The sequence below is a fragment of the Salvelinus alpinus genome, chromosome 21 (genome assembly GCF_045679555.1).
Source record: "Salvelinus alpinus chromosome 21, SLU_Salpinus.1, whole genome shotgun sequence".
NCBI classification, from domain to species: domain Eukaryota; kingdom Metazoa; phylum Chordata; class Actinopteri; order Salmoniformes; family Salmonidae; genus Salvelinus; species Salvelinus alpinus.
In genome coordinates, this window is record NC_092106.1 from 30,496,258 (window position 1) to 30,512,226 (window position 15,969).

A 15,969-nucleotide genomic window follows, 5' to 3' on the forward strand; every position below is an offset into this window, starting at 1 on the left:
GAAGGGACTGGAGGGTCAGCTGATCGCCTGGGGAAGGGGAGAGGGGCATTTTTCCCAGCACTGGCTCCATAGAGCGGAGGCCAGACTCAGCAGAATCTGTCCCTGAGCCAGGGTCACCAGACCACTCCATGTGGGGCCTCCCTCACAGACGGGGAGGGGGACTGCCTTGCTAGTTGCTACCAGACCTGGTTTCAAAAAGCATTTCCTTTCTTTCCAAATACCATAGCTGCGTTTGATTGAGCTTGCCTGGTGCAAAGGAACAGTCCCAAAAGGTATAGTGAATGTCTGAGTAAAGAGAATGACAGTGGCCCCTAGTATAGATGGAGCACCCTGGTGGAAGGGGCGGGGTGAAGTTACCTGTCCGGGTATGAAGTAGGCGGGGCCCTGTTGGTTGGGGAAGGGGATCTGCTGTGAGGGGATCATCATCATCTGTTGGCCCGGCTGGTAGACGTGTGTGGGCGCCACAGGCCTTGGCGTGCTGCTGGGGGGCACCCGGGGGGCATTGCTGGGCAGACTGGGCCGGCTGTAGTACGGCTGGAGAGAGGTAGGAGAGGAGGAGAGAGGAACAAGTTATGGAAAAGTCCTCTTTTGTAAAGAACATTCAACAATTAAAACGTTAAATGAGGGCTATTATATTTCCCCTTGCCATTCCTTATGGCAGTTTATACTACAACAATTTTAACAGTCTGTTCTGACACTAACAGCCTGTTCATAAAGGCAGAATTCAAACTGCTAAAAACCGAATAAAACTAGAACGTTCTGTGTTGCTTCATTTACATTCTGATGCGTCTCTTTAAGCAAAACTAAAGCCAAAAAATGATGGCAGGACCACAGGCACGAACACTGCCAACTACAGACAGACTGACTCCTCTGGAAAAAGAAGAGGAGAAGTGTTACCTGCAGTGACCTGAATCCTCCCTTCAGCAGCACATCCCACAGACACCACGTGAATGCACACGGACGCAAGGGAGAGAAGGGGGAGAGAGAGAGGGGGAGAGTGAGAGAGGGGGGAGAGAGAGAAAGAGAGGGGGGGAGAGAGAGAAAGAGAGGGGGAGAGAGAGAAAGAGAGAGAGAAAGAGAGGGGGGGAGAGAGAAAGAGGGGGGGGGGGGGAGAAAGAGAGGGGGGGGGGAGAATGAGAGGGGGGAGAGAGAATGAGAGGGGGGAGAGAGAATGAGAGGGGGGAGAGAGAACGAGAGGAGGGGGAAGAGAGAATGAGAGGAGGGGGAAGAGAAAATGAGAGGGGGGGAAGAGAGAATGAGAGGGGGGGGGGAGAGAGCAGCAGTCAGTTGATAGAAAGCAGAGAACCTACCCCCACAGTAGTGAATTAACAAGCAGCATGCATCCATAGTCCTTTAAAAATGCAGGTGTGTGAGCAACTGTGTCCATGTCAAAGCTAACATAGAACACTGAGTCGGTGTGTGTGTGTCAGGGTTTCCGTTAGGAAAATGTGGCGCCGGACATTTGGCTTTTTAAATGTTATTTACCAGACCAATATGCATTTGGTGCATAACCTGATTAGGGCGTGCTGTGCTCAGAATGACAAAAATCACATTTAGTATATGGTCATTCATATTAACAGAACATGCAAGTGGAGAATGCAACGATGTACGGTCCTTCTTACTGAATTCTGATGTGCACTTTGAACATGTTAGAATAACTGTTTTCCTATTTAACTTTTCCTTAGCCAGCAAGAAGAGTAACAAACAGCAAAATCACTAGTCTATGTCAATCAAGAGTAGAAAAGTTTACGCTACTTATTTTATTGGTCAGCTTGTTGAGAAGGAAATAGCCTATTCCAAACAGACTCATACAACCAGCAGGCCTAGGCTACATAAAAACATAAACAGAAAGCAATGAGTCTGACGCAACAGATCAGAACTTTTAGCTTAAAACGTTGATAAAAGATTATTTCTTCACATTATAAGCGCAACAATGCAGTCGGGAATTAGCCAGAAACCATAGTTGTCAAAAGCGCACAGCACATGCGAGCACTTTCATGTGACAGAGATGAACATTTTAAAAGAGAGGAGATCTAATAGGCTACTTTGAAGCAAGGTAAGAAATTCCTCAATGTACTGAACAAAAATATAAACGCAATATGTAAAGTGTGGTCCCATGTTTCATGAGATGAAATAAAAATATCCCAGAAATGTTCCATACGCACAAAAAGCTTATTCTCAAATGTTGTGAAGAATGTGTTTAGATCCCTGTTAGTGAGCATTTTTTCTTTACCAAAATAATCCATCCACCTGACAGGTGAGGAATATCAAGAAGCTAATTAAACAGCATGATCATTACACAGGTACATCTTGTGCTGGGGACAATAAAAGGCCACTAACATGTGCAGTTGTCACACAACAATACCACAGATGTCTCAAGTTGAGGGAGCATGCAATTGGCTGCAGCAATGTCCACCAAAGCTGTTGCCAGAGAATTGAATGTTCATTTCTCTACCATAAGTCGCAACCAATGTCGTTTTAGAGAAATTATGTCCAACCGGCCTCACAACCGCAGACCACATGTAACCATGCCAGCCCAGCATCTCCACGTCTGGCTTCTTCATCTGCGGGATCGTCTAAGATAAGCCACCCGGACAGCTGATGAAACTGTGGGTTTGAGCAAACCGAAGAATTTCTGCACAAACTGTCAGAAACCATCTCAGGGAAGCTCATCTGCGTACTTGTCGTCCTCACCAGGGTCTTGACCTGACTGCAGTTCGGCGACGTAATTGACTTCAGTGGGCAAATGCTCACCTTCAATGGCCACTGGCACGCTAGAGAAGTGTGCTCTTCACGGATAAATCACGGTTTCAACTGTACTGGGCAGATGGCAGGCAGCGTGTATGGCGTCGGATGGGCAAGCGGTTTGCTGATGTCAATGTTGTGAACATGGTGGCGGTGGGGTTACGGTATGGGCAGGCATAAGTTACGGACAACTTACACGATTGCATTTTATTGATGGCAATTTTAAATGCACAGAGATACTGTGTTGAGATCCATACCAGATAGTGACTGGCTTTCTGATCCACATCCATACTTTTATTTATTGTTTAAATGTTAAGGTATTTGTGACCAAATTCATAGATTAGGGCCTAACTCATTTCCTTGTATGAACTCTAACTCAATTAAATCTTTGAAATTGTTTCATGTTATATTTTTGTTCAGTGTATGTATTAAAACGTATATGTCTATGTCTTCTAAAAGCACATTGCCTCCAGCTCATTGCAAAGTGGTGTGTGACGTGCTGATGAAGTCTGCCTTATGTTGCAGTTTGATGCCGCCTTCAAAACAACTTGGAACGCAGCAGCAGCAGCTCTTGTGCTGTTTGACAGATGATTTTCTACTCAAAGGCTCTGTATTTGTATGCGTGTAATAAATAAGATACATAATGAATATAATGTACACACAGGCCAATTTAATTCCACTAAATTATGCAAATTAGCCTACAAACCGATAAGCATGACCAGTCAAATGTATTTCCATCGACTGGTATTTCCATCAATGAATAGCCTAAAAAGCATTATTTCGCACTTATAATTTTTCTCTCCCGCCCTGGATTTAATTTATGCGCTTATTTTTTTTTAATACAAATAATTAGATGTAACCGGACAAAAGCCAATAATTACCCGCTAACGGAAATCCTGGTGTGTGTGTGAACATGACAAGTTCCCAATGAATGAGGGATCCCAGAGCCAAGATATCCCAGAATACTTTTGGAATAGGATTCTACAGCAGATTCAATCTCTTAGCCTACCATAATAAACATGTGTAGATTTTACAACATTCAGTGCTCAAAAACAGTTTAGAAAGACAGGAAATGCAAGTATAGAGAGAACTCTACACTGCCCCCTATTTCAACCCATCCCACCAAAGTCCCTGGTTAGGCTGTTAGTACCTGTTGGTGTAAAGCACGGGGCCCGGGGGCAAACTAGAAAAGGAGAGCAAGACAGGTCACAGGTCAGAGGTTAAACCCACATAGGACACCAGCTGGAGAGCAGCAGACACAACCCTCCTCGATACACACACAGAGTGAGAGATAGGCAGGCATGGAGCAGGGCTCAACAAGAGGATTCAGAACACAATACAGGTCTCATCTGAGAGAATGATTTTGCCTTCTAGCAGTAACAATGACAGGTTGGAGTGTGGAACGTACACTCACTGAACACTAAACAGTAAGAAATGGTATCAAGAGGAAAGAATGAAAGTTTACACGTAGCACGATTATGGCTGTCATGACATTTCGTCAGCCTGTGATTGTTGACCGTTAATTAACAAACACATTTAGCATCTCCTAGCTTCCAAAGCCACTGATGCAGACCTTTGGAATATTTAAATTTGTAAAAAGTCTAATAAATCCATGTAATATAGCCCACACCTTCAAAATAAATCCAATATGTATTTAAGACAGGTCTAAAGAAACATGATACGAAGAAAATGTAGTCCATTTCAGAAGAACAGAATAGCATACTCTGAGTTGTCCTTATATTAAGTCCTGATCTGGATATGCTATATGGCTGTGGGCTACACTAGTTCATTTAGCAGACAAGATTTGCTTAGAATTCCGTGGCATTATTATATAGTATGAAGAATACAATTGAACAAAGCTGAATAAAATAGAAAGGCTATTTTCTCCAAAAGATTTGAGGGAGTGAGCACATGCGGCTATTCTGTGTTGAGTGTTTAACAAAGAAATAGGTACTCCTATATGCTTAATTTAGAGTTATTTATGTACCTTTAGTTCTACAAACGTTGGGATATATGTTTAGATTATTAATACATTGTAAGGCTGCATGATGTGACTAATGATTTGAAAAAAGGTCGCGTGAAAAGGCATGAGCTCTGCTTTGTTATTTTTGTGCAGGCTGTACACACTTCATCAGTCTCTCATTCACAATTTGACAAGCACTTGATAATGTATCGAATTTCCCGGCGGCATGCCCTTTGTGTGGCTGTAATGCTCTCTGCAAAAATCGATGCCTTTTGCGGCTAGTGGCCGTTGTGCCCTTGGGCTAAATATAATGATGATAATTCCCTTCTCCCCGAGTACTGCGTGCTCCGAAGCACCTCTCACTCACATGGCTCTCCAGCACGTGATCGGGTCTTTCTCCCAGGTTACAAGCGGAGACAGACACATCAGGGACGCAACTGCGCGCATCCTTCTGCAATTCCGAGGTGCATATTAAAGATATTGGAAGAACTGTCCAGTATTACTTCTTGTCAGCCAACAAGATGAGTAGATGAGTAGGCCTAACGAACAGCAAAAGCACTAGTCTTATGTCAATCTAATATCCCCCATAGTACAAAAGTTGACCTATTCTATTCTGTGCGAGAAATAAATAAGTCTGGGACAGTTGTGGTATGCGATAGATCCCAAATTAATACAACCCCTAGCGTCAATAAATATTTTTTTTACGCAATGAGGCGGACAACTTTTCAGAACGTAGCTTAAAATGTTGATAAACTATTAGGCTATTTCTTCACATTATAAGCGCAGCAATGTTCCATTAGAGGGAAAACACCATTATCAAAAGTGACCACAAATGCGATTATGTATGTAATGCTTTTATTATAAAAAGGTGCATGTTTATGGTAAAAAATTCACTACATTTGAAACTCAACCGCTGCTTATTTATGGCAATTAGGCTCTACACGACTTGTAAAGAAGGATTAATGTGCTTAATTTTAAGAAGTTATTTGGCCACTTTAGTTGTGATACAAACCTTAATTAAACATATAGGCCTATGGGCTAGGCTACATGAGGTGCGCGACTGTGGTTCGAAAAAGTCAAAATTATATATATTAAATGTGTTTTGATTTATAATGTACCATTGTCATGCACCCGTCTCGAAACAGGGGCGGGGGAAAAAATACAAGTAATCTATGCACTTAAATAGCAAATGGAGGAGGCTTTTCCCGTGGTACATTTTCAAGCCAGCCAGGTAGGCTATACTTCTGTTTTAAAGAGAAGCCATGTGCTTAATATTAGGAAAGTTGAGGAATACATTTGGTAGGCCTAGCCTATTGAAAGCTGATAGGATCCTCCTATTTTTAATAGAGGCCATCACTCTGTTGTCTCATGCAATTGCACAGCCTATAGAAATGTTGCGCAACATGAAGTGTTACAGCGCTGAGTACCATGCAGTTAGCAAGTTTGGTAGGCTACTAATGACCATCAGGAGCGTCAGAGCTTGGAGAAGCCTAATTACTAAACAGTCACTTGGAATTTGACTGCCTTCATGACTCTTGACCGCCGTTGTGGCGGTAATATACGGTCACAACAGCCCTAAGCAGGATCTACATTCCTACCAACGGATTAAGACACTGGACTAGGGACTAAATGAAGCTGTGGGGTGACGGAGTGCGTACCTGTCGGTGCTGTGGTGCTGGGTTCATTTGTGGAGGAGGGGTGGCAAAGACAACAGAGGGGGGTTGTCCAGGAGGGAAGGTGGCCTGTGAAAGGGAGAGGAAAGGAGGGGAGAGACCGTGATCAACACTATGGTTGCTGATTGGACAAACAACCATGAGACAAGATTGAAGCCCCAATTAAAACAAACAGTAGATTCTCATTACCTGTTGGAGTCCGGGGGAGGGGGCAGGGTGGGTGGCAGAGGGGGGTCCCGTTATAGGCTGTGGTGCTTTATTCATTTCATGTGGTTCTGCATGGGCGCGCTCGGACTTGTACAGAAATCTGAGAGGAAGAGGGTGGAGGAGGTGAAGAGAGAATCAGGGATAGACTATGCGAGAGAGAGAACGGTATTAAGGCTTTGTTGATCAGCACTCACACTTTGAACCGTGTTTAGTCCCAGGAACGGGAGCAAGGCTCGGTGGTGTGCCAATGTGGTGGTCGTCTGTCCTCTGATTGCCCTGTCAGAGAGAGAGAGGTCAGATTGGATTCATAACTAAGATGACAGAGACAATGGTTTGGTACACAGGGGATACAATTCTATTCCCCAGGAGACATACATATTGTCAGGGGCTGGGAATTGTCAGGGACATCACAATACGATTTCACAATTCTATATGTAGGTTAGTGGGATTCAATACTGCGATTTTATTGCGATGATGTTCCAAACATACCTATTGCTCACTATATGTCTGCTGCACAGCGAAGAGAGCATGAGAAAATGAGTTTTGATCAGTCATGAAAATAAGTGTTGAAAACATGTTGGCTCACTATTTTAAAGACAAAACATGCTATATGATTAAAAATACTGGAGTTGGCACAGGTACAGCCAATGAGAGTTAGACAGGGTTTATTCTGGTTCAGAAATGGTGCTTAGGTGGTGAGCGTGGCCATTGGAGTGGTCGCTAACCGAACATTTGAGGCCCTTCTGTTGTTCGCAGTGACAAAATATAGCCGTTTCAAACCTAATTTCCTACAATTCTACACATTTCCACAAGTCAAAGAAAAATGTGCCGTTGTAAAGCCAATTTCCTGCAATTCTACACATTTTGCCATGACTTACCCTAGCCGAGTGACGCAAACATAACAGAATTAATGGAGGCCCCAGGCCACGACAAAAATACTAATGAATGTGGTTCATTTTGGTGATTGTTAGTTCTTAAAATAATAAACTCAGCAAAAAAAGAAACGTCCCCTCACGGTCAACTGTGTTGATTTTCAGCAAACTTCACATGGTGTAAATATTTGTATGAACATAACAAGATTCAACAACTGAAACATGAGCTGAACAAGTTCCACAGACATGTGACTAACAGAAATTGAATAATGAGCAAAGTGGGAGTCAAAATCAAAAGTAACAGTCAGTATCTGGTGTGGCCACCAGCTGCGTTAAGTACTGTAGTGCATCTCCTCCTCATGGACTGCACCAGATTTGCCAGTTCTTGCTGTGAGATGTTACCCCACTCTTCCACCAAGGCACCTGCAAGTTCCAGGACATTTCTGGAGGGAATGAACCTAGCCCTTACCCTCCGATCCAACAGGTCCCAGACGTGCTCAATGGGATTGAGATCCGGGCTCTTCGCTGGCCATGGCAGAACACTGACATTCCTGTCTTGCAGGAAATCACGCACAGAACGAGCAGTATGGCTGGTGGCATTGTCATGCTGGAGGGTCATGTTAGGATGTGCCTGCAGGAAGGGTACCACATGAGGGAGGAGAATGTCTTCCCTGTAACGCACAGCGTTGAGATTGCCTGCAATGACAACAAGCTCAGTCCAATGATGCTGTGACACACCGCTCCAGACCATGACGGACTCTCCACCTCCAAATTGATCCCACTCCAGAGTACAGGCCTCATTGTAACGTTCATTCCTTCGACGATAAATGCAAATCCGACAACACCCCGGGTGAGAAAAAAACGTGACTCATCAGCGAAGAGCACTTTTTGCCAGTTCTGTCTGGTCCAGTGACGGTGGGTTTGTGCCCATAGGCGACGTTGTTGCCGGGGGTGATGTCTGGTGAGGACCTGCCTTACAACAGGCCAACAAGCCCTCAGTCCAGCCTCTCTCAGCCTATTGCGGACTGTCTGAGCACTGATGGAGGGATTGTGCGTTCCTGGTATAACTCGGGCAGCTGTTGTTGCCATCCTGTACCTGTCCCGCAGGTGTGATGTTCGGTCGTACCGATCCTGTGCAGGTGTTGTTACACATGGTCTGCCACTGCGAGGACGATCAGCTGTCCGTCCTGTCTCCCTGTAGCGCGGTCTTAGGCGTCTCACAGTACGGACATTGCAGTTTATTGCCCTGGCCACATATGCAGTCCTCATGCCACCTTGCAGCATGCCTAAGGCACGTTCATGCAGATTAGCAGGGACCTGGGCATCTTTCTCTTGGTGTTTTCAGAGTCAGTAGAAAGGCCTCTTTTGTGTCCTAAGTTTTCATAACTGGGACCTTAATTGTCTACCGTCTGTAAGCTGTTAGTGTCTTAACGACCGTTCCACAGGTGCATATTCATTAATTGTTTATAGTTCATTGAACAAGCTTGGGAAACAGTGTTTAGACCCTTTACAAAGAAGATCTGAAGTTATTTGGATTTTTACGAATTATCTTTGAAAGACAGGGTCCTGAAAAAGGGACGTGTCATTTTTTGCTGAGTTTATATAGGTCCATTATCTTTTCTACATACTTTAAATCTTGTTTTAGTCATTTAAGTTCACACTGAAAAGTTTTTCCATCTCGAAAAATTATATGTCAACACCCAATGCCTTTCGGAAAGTACTTTCCCCACATTGTTAGATTACAGCCTTATTCTAAAATGTGTTAAATTGTTATTTTTTCCTCATCAATCTACACACAATATGCCATAATGACAGAGCAAAAACAGGTTTGTTTTTCAACAGGACAATGACCCGAAACACCTCCAGGCTGCTTAAGGGCTATTTGACCAAGAAGAGTGATGGAGTGCTGCATCAGATGATCTGGCCTCCACAATCACCCGACCTTAACCCAATTGAGATGGTTTGGGATGAGTTGGACCGCAGAGTGAAGGAAAAGCAGCCAACAAGTGCTTAGCATATGTGGGATGTCCTTCAAGACTATTGGAAAAGCATTCCTCATGAAGCTGGTTGAGAGAATGCCAAGGGTGTGCAATGCTGTCATCAAGGCAAGGGGTGGCTAATCTAAAATATATTTTGAATTGTTTAACATTTTTCTGGTTACATGTGTTATTTAATTGTTTTGATGTATTCACTATTATTCTACAATGTAGAATGAATGAGTAGGTGAGAAGGTGTGTCCAAACTTGACTGGTACTGTACACAGTGCCTTCAGAAAGTATTCAGACTCCTTGACTATCACGTTGTTACGCTACAGCCTTAGTCTAAAGTTGATTAAATAGTTTTCTTGATGATGCCACCACCATGCTTCACCGTAGGGACGGTGCCAGGTTTCCTCCCGACGTGACACTTGGCATTCTGGCCAAAGAGTTCAATCTTGTTTCCCATTGTCAGTCCATTAGGTGCCTTTTGGCAAACTCCAAGCGTGCTGTCATGTGCCTTTTACTGAGAAGTGGCTTCCGTCTGGCCCCTCTACCATAAAGGCCTGATTGGTGGAGTGCTGCAGAGATGGTTGTACTTCTGGAAGGTTCTCCCATCTCCAAAGAGGAACCCTGTCAGAGGGACCATTGGGTTCTTGGTCACCTCCCTGACCAAGGCCCTTCTCCCCAGATTACTCCGTTTGGACAGCTCTAGGAAGTCTTGGTGGTTCCAAACCTCTTCCATTTAAGAATGATGGCCACTGTGTTCCTCAGGACCTTCAATGCTGCAGAAATGTTTTGGTACCCTTCCCCAGATCTGTGCCTCGACTCTCAATCCTGTCTCGGAGCTCTACGCACAACTCCTTCGACCTCATGGCTTGGTTTTTGCTCTGACATGCACTGCCAACTGTGGGACCGTATTTTGACAGGTGTTTGCCTTTCCAAATCATGTGCCATCAACTGAATTTACCACAAGTGGACTCCAATCAAGTTGTAGAAACATCATGGATGATTAATGGAAACAGGAGCTCAATTTCCAGTCTCAGCAAAGGCTCTGAATACTTACGTAAATAAGGTATCCGTTTTTTTTTTTTTTAAATATAAATAATCCCCCCAAAAATCTCAAAATCGGTTTTCGCTTTGCCTTTATGGGTTATTGTGTGTGGATTGATGAGGAAAATGTTTTATTTAATAGATTTTTGAATAAGCCTAACGTAACAAAATGTGGGAAAATGAAGGGGTCTGAATACGTTCCGTATACACATGGACACGATTATTATTATCTATTTTGTAACTGTTTAGACATGAGGCCCACCCAAGACTTTTCTATGCATAAAAACCCCTGATAGTCTTAGCCATCTAGGATTTAATTGCTTTACAAATCGATACTTGGAGTCAAAGTATCGATATATCATCCAAAATAATATTGCAATATATAACTATTGATTTTTTTCGCCCCATCACTACTATTGTCCCGATAGAATATGTTGGGTTTCATCTAGCGGCCATTCACTCTTGAATTAACAGTAGACACACACCCTCTCTCCGTCTCAGCCACACACAAAGAGCAGTTGGGAAAAGCCCTGAGTCATTCTGAGTCAGTGTTTTCTAAGGGAAATTACACTTCTGTCAGGTGAAAGAAGCCAAAACAAACACTGACTATAAGACAGAGAAGAAAAGCACACTAAACATAAACCCAGCACCTTTCAAATGGACAGGTGGAACAGCAAACTTAAAGAAATGTTGAAATAGACATTTTCCACTAGCACTACTACACCCTCAGACTGGTGGGGGAGTTAGAAGGGAAATGGCAATGTCTCTAAAAAAGGAGGTCGTAGTTGGTTAAGGTCAGAGACAGAAAGTGAGTTTGTGCTGAGTTGACACTCCGGAGCTAAAAAGGTCTCTCCAGTCTACGCAAAAGAAGCCAACAAGAGTTAGTTTGCGTCAAGTTCCAAAAATTCAGCCGCACAAATGTACGTAGAACTACGTAGAGTGATGCAAACGGACTTCCATCGCCTTGGTTTGCGTAGACTGTGTAGAGCCTTTTGGAGGGTCTCCCTGTGCTTACCCTGACACACTCAAACTGACAGCAAGACAGCTAATGAAAAACTCATTCACCCTGAGGGGAAGAGACCTATGTTTTGGCCCACACCCTATAGCTGAGTCCTAAAACTGTTCCCTCTGGAAGGATGAGGTAGCACTTCACATACATGAAGGATTCAGTTGAGTTCCCTGATGAGCAAACAGCCATGACCATATATCTCAATCACCTCCTATTCCAGCAGCATTAACTGTGTGCATACTAAATAAACTCAGTATGTGTCCTACTCCCGCAGCAATAGTGCTGCAGTGCAGAACTGACCAGGCAGGATAGCCCAAGGGAGAAGGGGTTGAAGGGAGGGGGGATGTGTGAAACCCAGCCGAGACCACACCCACCAGTTCCAGTCATCCAGCTGGCCTGACAGGCAGCAGAGGGGGATGAATGTGTATGTGTGGGGCGGGGACGTTCATGGTCAACCACCAATGCAACAGAGACCGATGCATAACCCCAACCCGTACCCCATGACCTAGTGTGGGTGGGAGCACAGAGGCCTAAGACCCAGGCTGTCGCCATAACAAAGCAGAAAAGGTGTGTGTGGGTGTGTTTACCTATGTACTAATGGATCATTTTAGGTGTTAGTCTGTGTGAATGGTAGTATCATGGGAAGTTTACACAATGTTTGTTACGCAGTCTCAAACCCCAAGAGTGCTGAAGGGAATGACTAAACAGTGAGATCTACATGTCATGTTTGTAACGTTTGAATTGCTAGCCTCTGATTCTCAGACATTGTTCACATATAACTTAGCCTACCCAATAGTCGGCCTTAAAAGCACTGTACTGCCTGGATGGCCATGCACAAACACACTAGATGTGATGACCTCTGAAATGTCTGTTCAACTCTAAAGCTAGGTAACTCTTTGAACAGTACCAGCCAGGTCAATGGGCCGATGGCAGTGGCAAAAAAGTAATGCATTTCTGTGGTGGAAACGAAGGAAAAAGACACCTGTCAAGACTGCACGCGTAGCTACTGCCAAATAATGTTTATATGTAACCCATAGCTTAATATAACACGCCTTACGGAGGGACATCAGGGGCCAATTGTTTCTAAAGTATTGTGGTGTGTCATGCCCTAAAAAAAATTAAGATTACCTCATTCCAATCACTACCCATCTGCCAGATCCCATCACAGAGAGCATTTCAAATTGAAATGTGATAAAGAACAACTTCACATCTGTTGGACAGAATTGAATGACAGTGTCCTCTGTAAAGTAGATTTGTATGATCAACAACGTTCAGAACATTGCAGGTGAGTGACCTCATTCCCTACACCAGGGCTTCCTAACCCTTTTCACCCAGGACCAGACAGGTTCTAGTCAATGACCATACACTTGGCAAGCTACATCAGTCATTTGTTATTGATCATCATCACAATTCCACCACTATTGTTATTATTTACAATAACTAATTCAATATGAGCGCCAAAGCTATTCAGAGAAAGGCATTTGGTAGAGGACTAATTAATAATGGGGTAAATCTGGGACCATGGCTCGCCTGCTTCCTCAAGGCTCACGAGCTGGCTCTGAAGCGGCATCCATTTTGAGCCGAGGTTCTCAGCCAAGTTCACGTGTCGGTAATCGCCGTATATCAGTAATCGCTTCTCTAATGCAGATGTTACTACAACAGAAAGACATCTTGCCAGACACCCCTGCGGACTGAATAGTTGAGCAGTCAAACAAAGCATTTGAGCTAATGCCAAATGTATTATTCCCTACGCTACATTAGCATTAGAAGCCATACACCGGTCATTTTTCAGTCACGCAAAACATACATAGCTACAAATTCACGGGACAACAAACAAGGCAGACCTGACGACTGTCACACAATACACACAGTAATATTGCTAGCTACAGGCATGCAGTCTACGGATAGTGGATAACTTTCAAACCCTCAGTTCTGACAAGCTCCGGTAACGTGAGACGATAAGGCGTGTAGGATTGCTTTGCTGTGCGGCGCCATGTTGCTCCAACAGCTTTTTCGGTCGTCACTAGTTACCACAGCCACAAAGTCATAAACCCCGCCCAGTTCTACAATTTACCCTAACCACACTGCTAACATGTTTTATTTTATTTAACTAGGCAAGTCAGTTAAGAACAAATTCCTATTTACATTGACGGCCTACTAAGGAACAGTGGGTTAACTGCCTTGTTCAGGGACAGAACGAAAGATGTTTAATCTGTCAGCTCAGGGATTCGATTCAACAACCTTTCGGTTACTGGTCCAATGCTCTAACTACTAGACTATCTGCCGCCCCGACATTATGCCTAACCTTAAATTAAGAACAAAAAGCAAACATTTTAGAGTTCTTTACGATATAACCAATTCTGACTTTGAGGCTGTGCTAACTAGTGGCAACCATTTTTCCCCCAAACCCACTTTGGAGTTACCACGTGGGTGGATCTCCGGCTTTAGCGCGCGCAGCAAGTGTGGCACAATGCGCACACACATCAGCCTGCTTCTTGTACTCCTCTATTCTCTTATCGGTTTTGATTTTCAAATTTGCCAACATTTATAGCAACCATAAACGGACAATGCTCAATCTGCATATAATTACATGCAGGCTAGCAAGCATGTAGCTGAGGAACGCTCAACTCCGTTCTTACATCGAGGTGGATATATAAGAAAACTGAGTTTAGCATTCAGCTAACAAGCAAGGGGTCTCCCAAATACCGAAAAGATGGTAACCAGTCTCTGTGGCAACTACCACCCGGAAACTGATCAGCATCTGTACCATTTCAACCGCACGGTAGCATCCTCGATATGCTGTGTCATCCTCTGAACATTACGCATGGGATCCAAGGATAAACGAACTTGCCAATGTGGATCCTACCACATTGTCCATGCATCAGCAATATGTATTCTCAGTAAACGGAGATCCCACAATATATCCCTCTGTCAAATTACAAACGCCACAGTTAAATATGTGGGGCGGCAGGTAGCCTTGTGGTTAGAGCGTTTGGCCAGTAACCGAAATGTTGCTGGTTCGAATCCCCGAGCTGACAAGGTAAAAATCTGTCTCTCTGCCCCTGAACAAGGCAGTAAACCCACTGTTCCCAGATAGGCCTTAATTGTAAATAAGAATTTGTTCTTAACTGACTTGCCTAGTTAAATAAAACGTACAAATAAATATGCCGCGTTCAAAACAGCTGGGAATTCGGGGGGAAAAACGAGGTCAAATGATAATCGACATTCAAAACGATGTGTCCAGTCGGTCGTTTTTATCCCCGAATTTCCAGTTGTCTTGAAGTCGAAGAAGTCTCCGACTTCAGTGCAATGAAGACAACTGGAAATTCGGGGATAAAAACGACTGACTGGACAAAGCGTTTTGAATGTCGATTATCATTTCACCTCGTTTATTCCCCCGAATTCCCAGTTGTCTTGGAAGCACCACATAACCACAGTGTTAACTAGTTACAACACAGACGTGCAGACTGGGAAGGCGACAAAATTATGCCTCCTCGACCAACTAACTACCGGTACTTCAACTATAACATTACCACCCTTACGAAACAAGATAGCAGTCACAGAATGCAGTATGCTGCGTCCAAAATAACAGTCGACTTCAGTTACCGCACGTTCAAAACTGCAATATTTTTTTGTAAGGAACGATTGGGTTCAATGTCCATTTCTCAAGAATAAAGTAAAGAACATATGTGTCATAAAAGTTGCTACCGAAAACAAACAGTTATTCACCACAAACCGAGCAAATTATGTGACAGTTTCTCATAACGTTAGCGTTAGCTGCATAGTAGAAAACTGCTTACCATTAATTAGCTATACACGTTTAGAATAGTATTAGCTAGCTAATAAAGGGATTCAAATGGATGTTTTTAATTCGGTCTGTCAATCTCCTGCCTTCGTCAATTATCTTTCGTAGGCTAATGTTTATCACCTCGTAGGAAGGGGTGTCCTATCTCTTTTTGGGGTGGGGGTTGGTTGGGCTAACAGAGGAAAAATCACAGTCTGGGAGTGGAGACACAGCTCGAGCCCCCATATCGATCTACTGGGTTTAATTTCAATTTTAAAAGCGCGGATGAATGCGGTTTGTCAATTTGTTTCTCACACAATTCTGAATTAGCAAAGAGTATAGATGGAAATCATAACATTTACCTTTCTCTCCTTCAGTCCGCAGTCGGACGAAATGGGCGGTCCCGGAAGCCGGTAGCCAAATTCCGGTTTAATCAGTCATGTGACAGGGAAGCCGGTATGATTGTAGCTACTACTCGTTTTAGTTGAAACGTCGAATTGCTGAACCACAAACTAATGTGCAGTACAGTATTCGTGTAATATTAAAACTAATTCATACACGCACAATAAAACACACTCATCACTAGCGGCTAGATGGTTGCTTTCGCTCGCATGGTCATGGCCAGATTGGCGTCTGTGATGTCAGTGTGCAGTCTGAAAAGTTTATTAAGATATGTAAAACGTATCA

The 15,969-nt window shown here is 43.7% G+C and overlaps 1 protein-coding gene across 10 annotated transcripts in view; it reads right to left on the reverse strand.

Moving 5' to 3' along the window:
* The window catches only part of LOC139548213 (eukaryotic translation initiation factor 4 gamma 1-like), a 79,998-nt gene extending 64,268 nt beyond the window's left edge, over positions 1-15,730 (reverse strand). For 5 of the 10 annotated variants that reach the window (XM_071357735.1, XM_071357732.1, XM_071357734.1 and 2 more), the window contains exons 1-7: positions 13,423-13,559; positions 6,783-6,864; positions 6,571-6,688; positions 6,367-6,450; positions 3,896-3,928; positions 898-918; positions 358-534 (exon numbers count right to left, since the gene is read on the reverse strand). In XM_071357735.1, coding sequence (XP_071213836.1) covers positions 358-534; positions 898-918; positions 3,896-3,928; positions 6,367-6,450; positions 6,571-6,645 — 390 coding nt within the window. In that variant the 5' untranslated portion in view covers positions 6,646-6,688; positions 6,783-6,864; positions 13,423-13,559. Of the gene's footprint in view, positions 1-357; positions 535-897; positions 919-3,895; positions 3,929-6,366; positions 6,451-6,570; positions 6,689-6,782; positions 6,865-13,422; positions 13,560-15,298; positions 15,383-15,644 lie in introns of those variants that run through there. The other 5 variants (XM_071357730.1, XM_071357731.1, XM_071357736.1 and 2 more) reach the window with 5 other exon arrangements.
* Between the last annotated feature and the right edge of the window lie 239 nt (positions 15,731-15,969).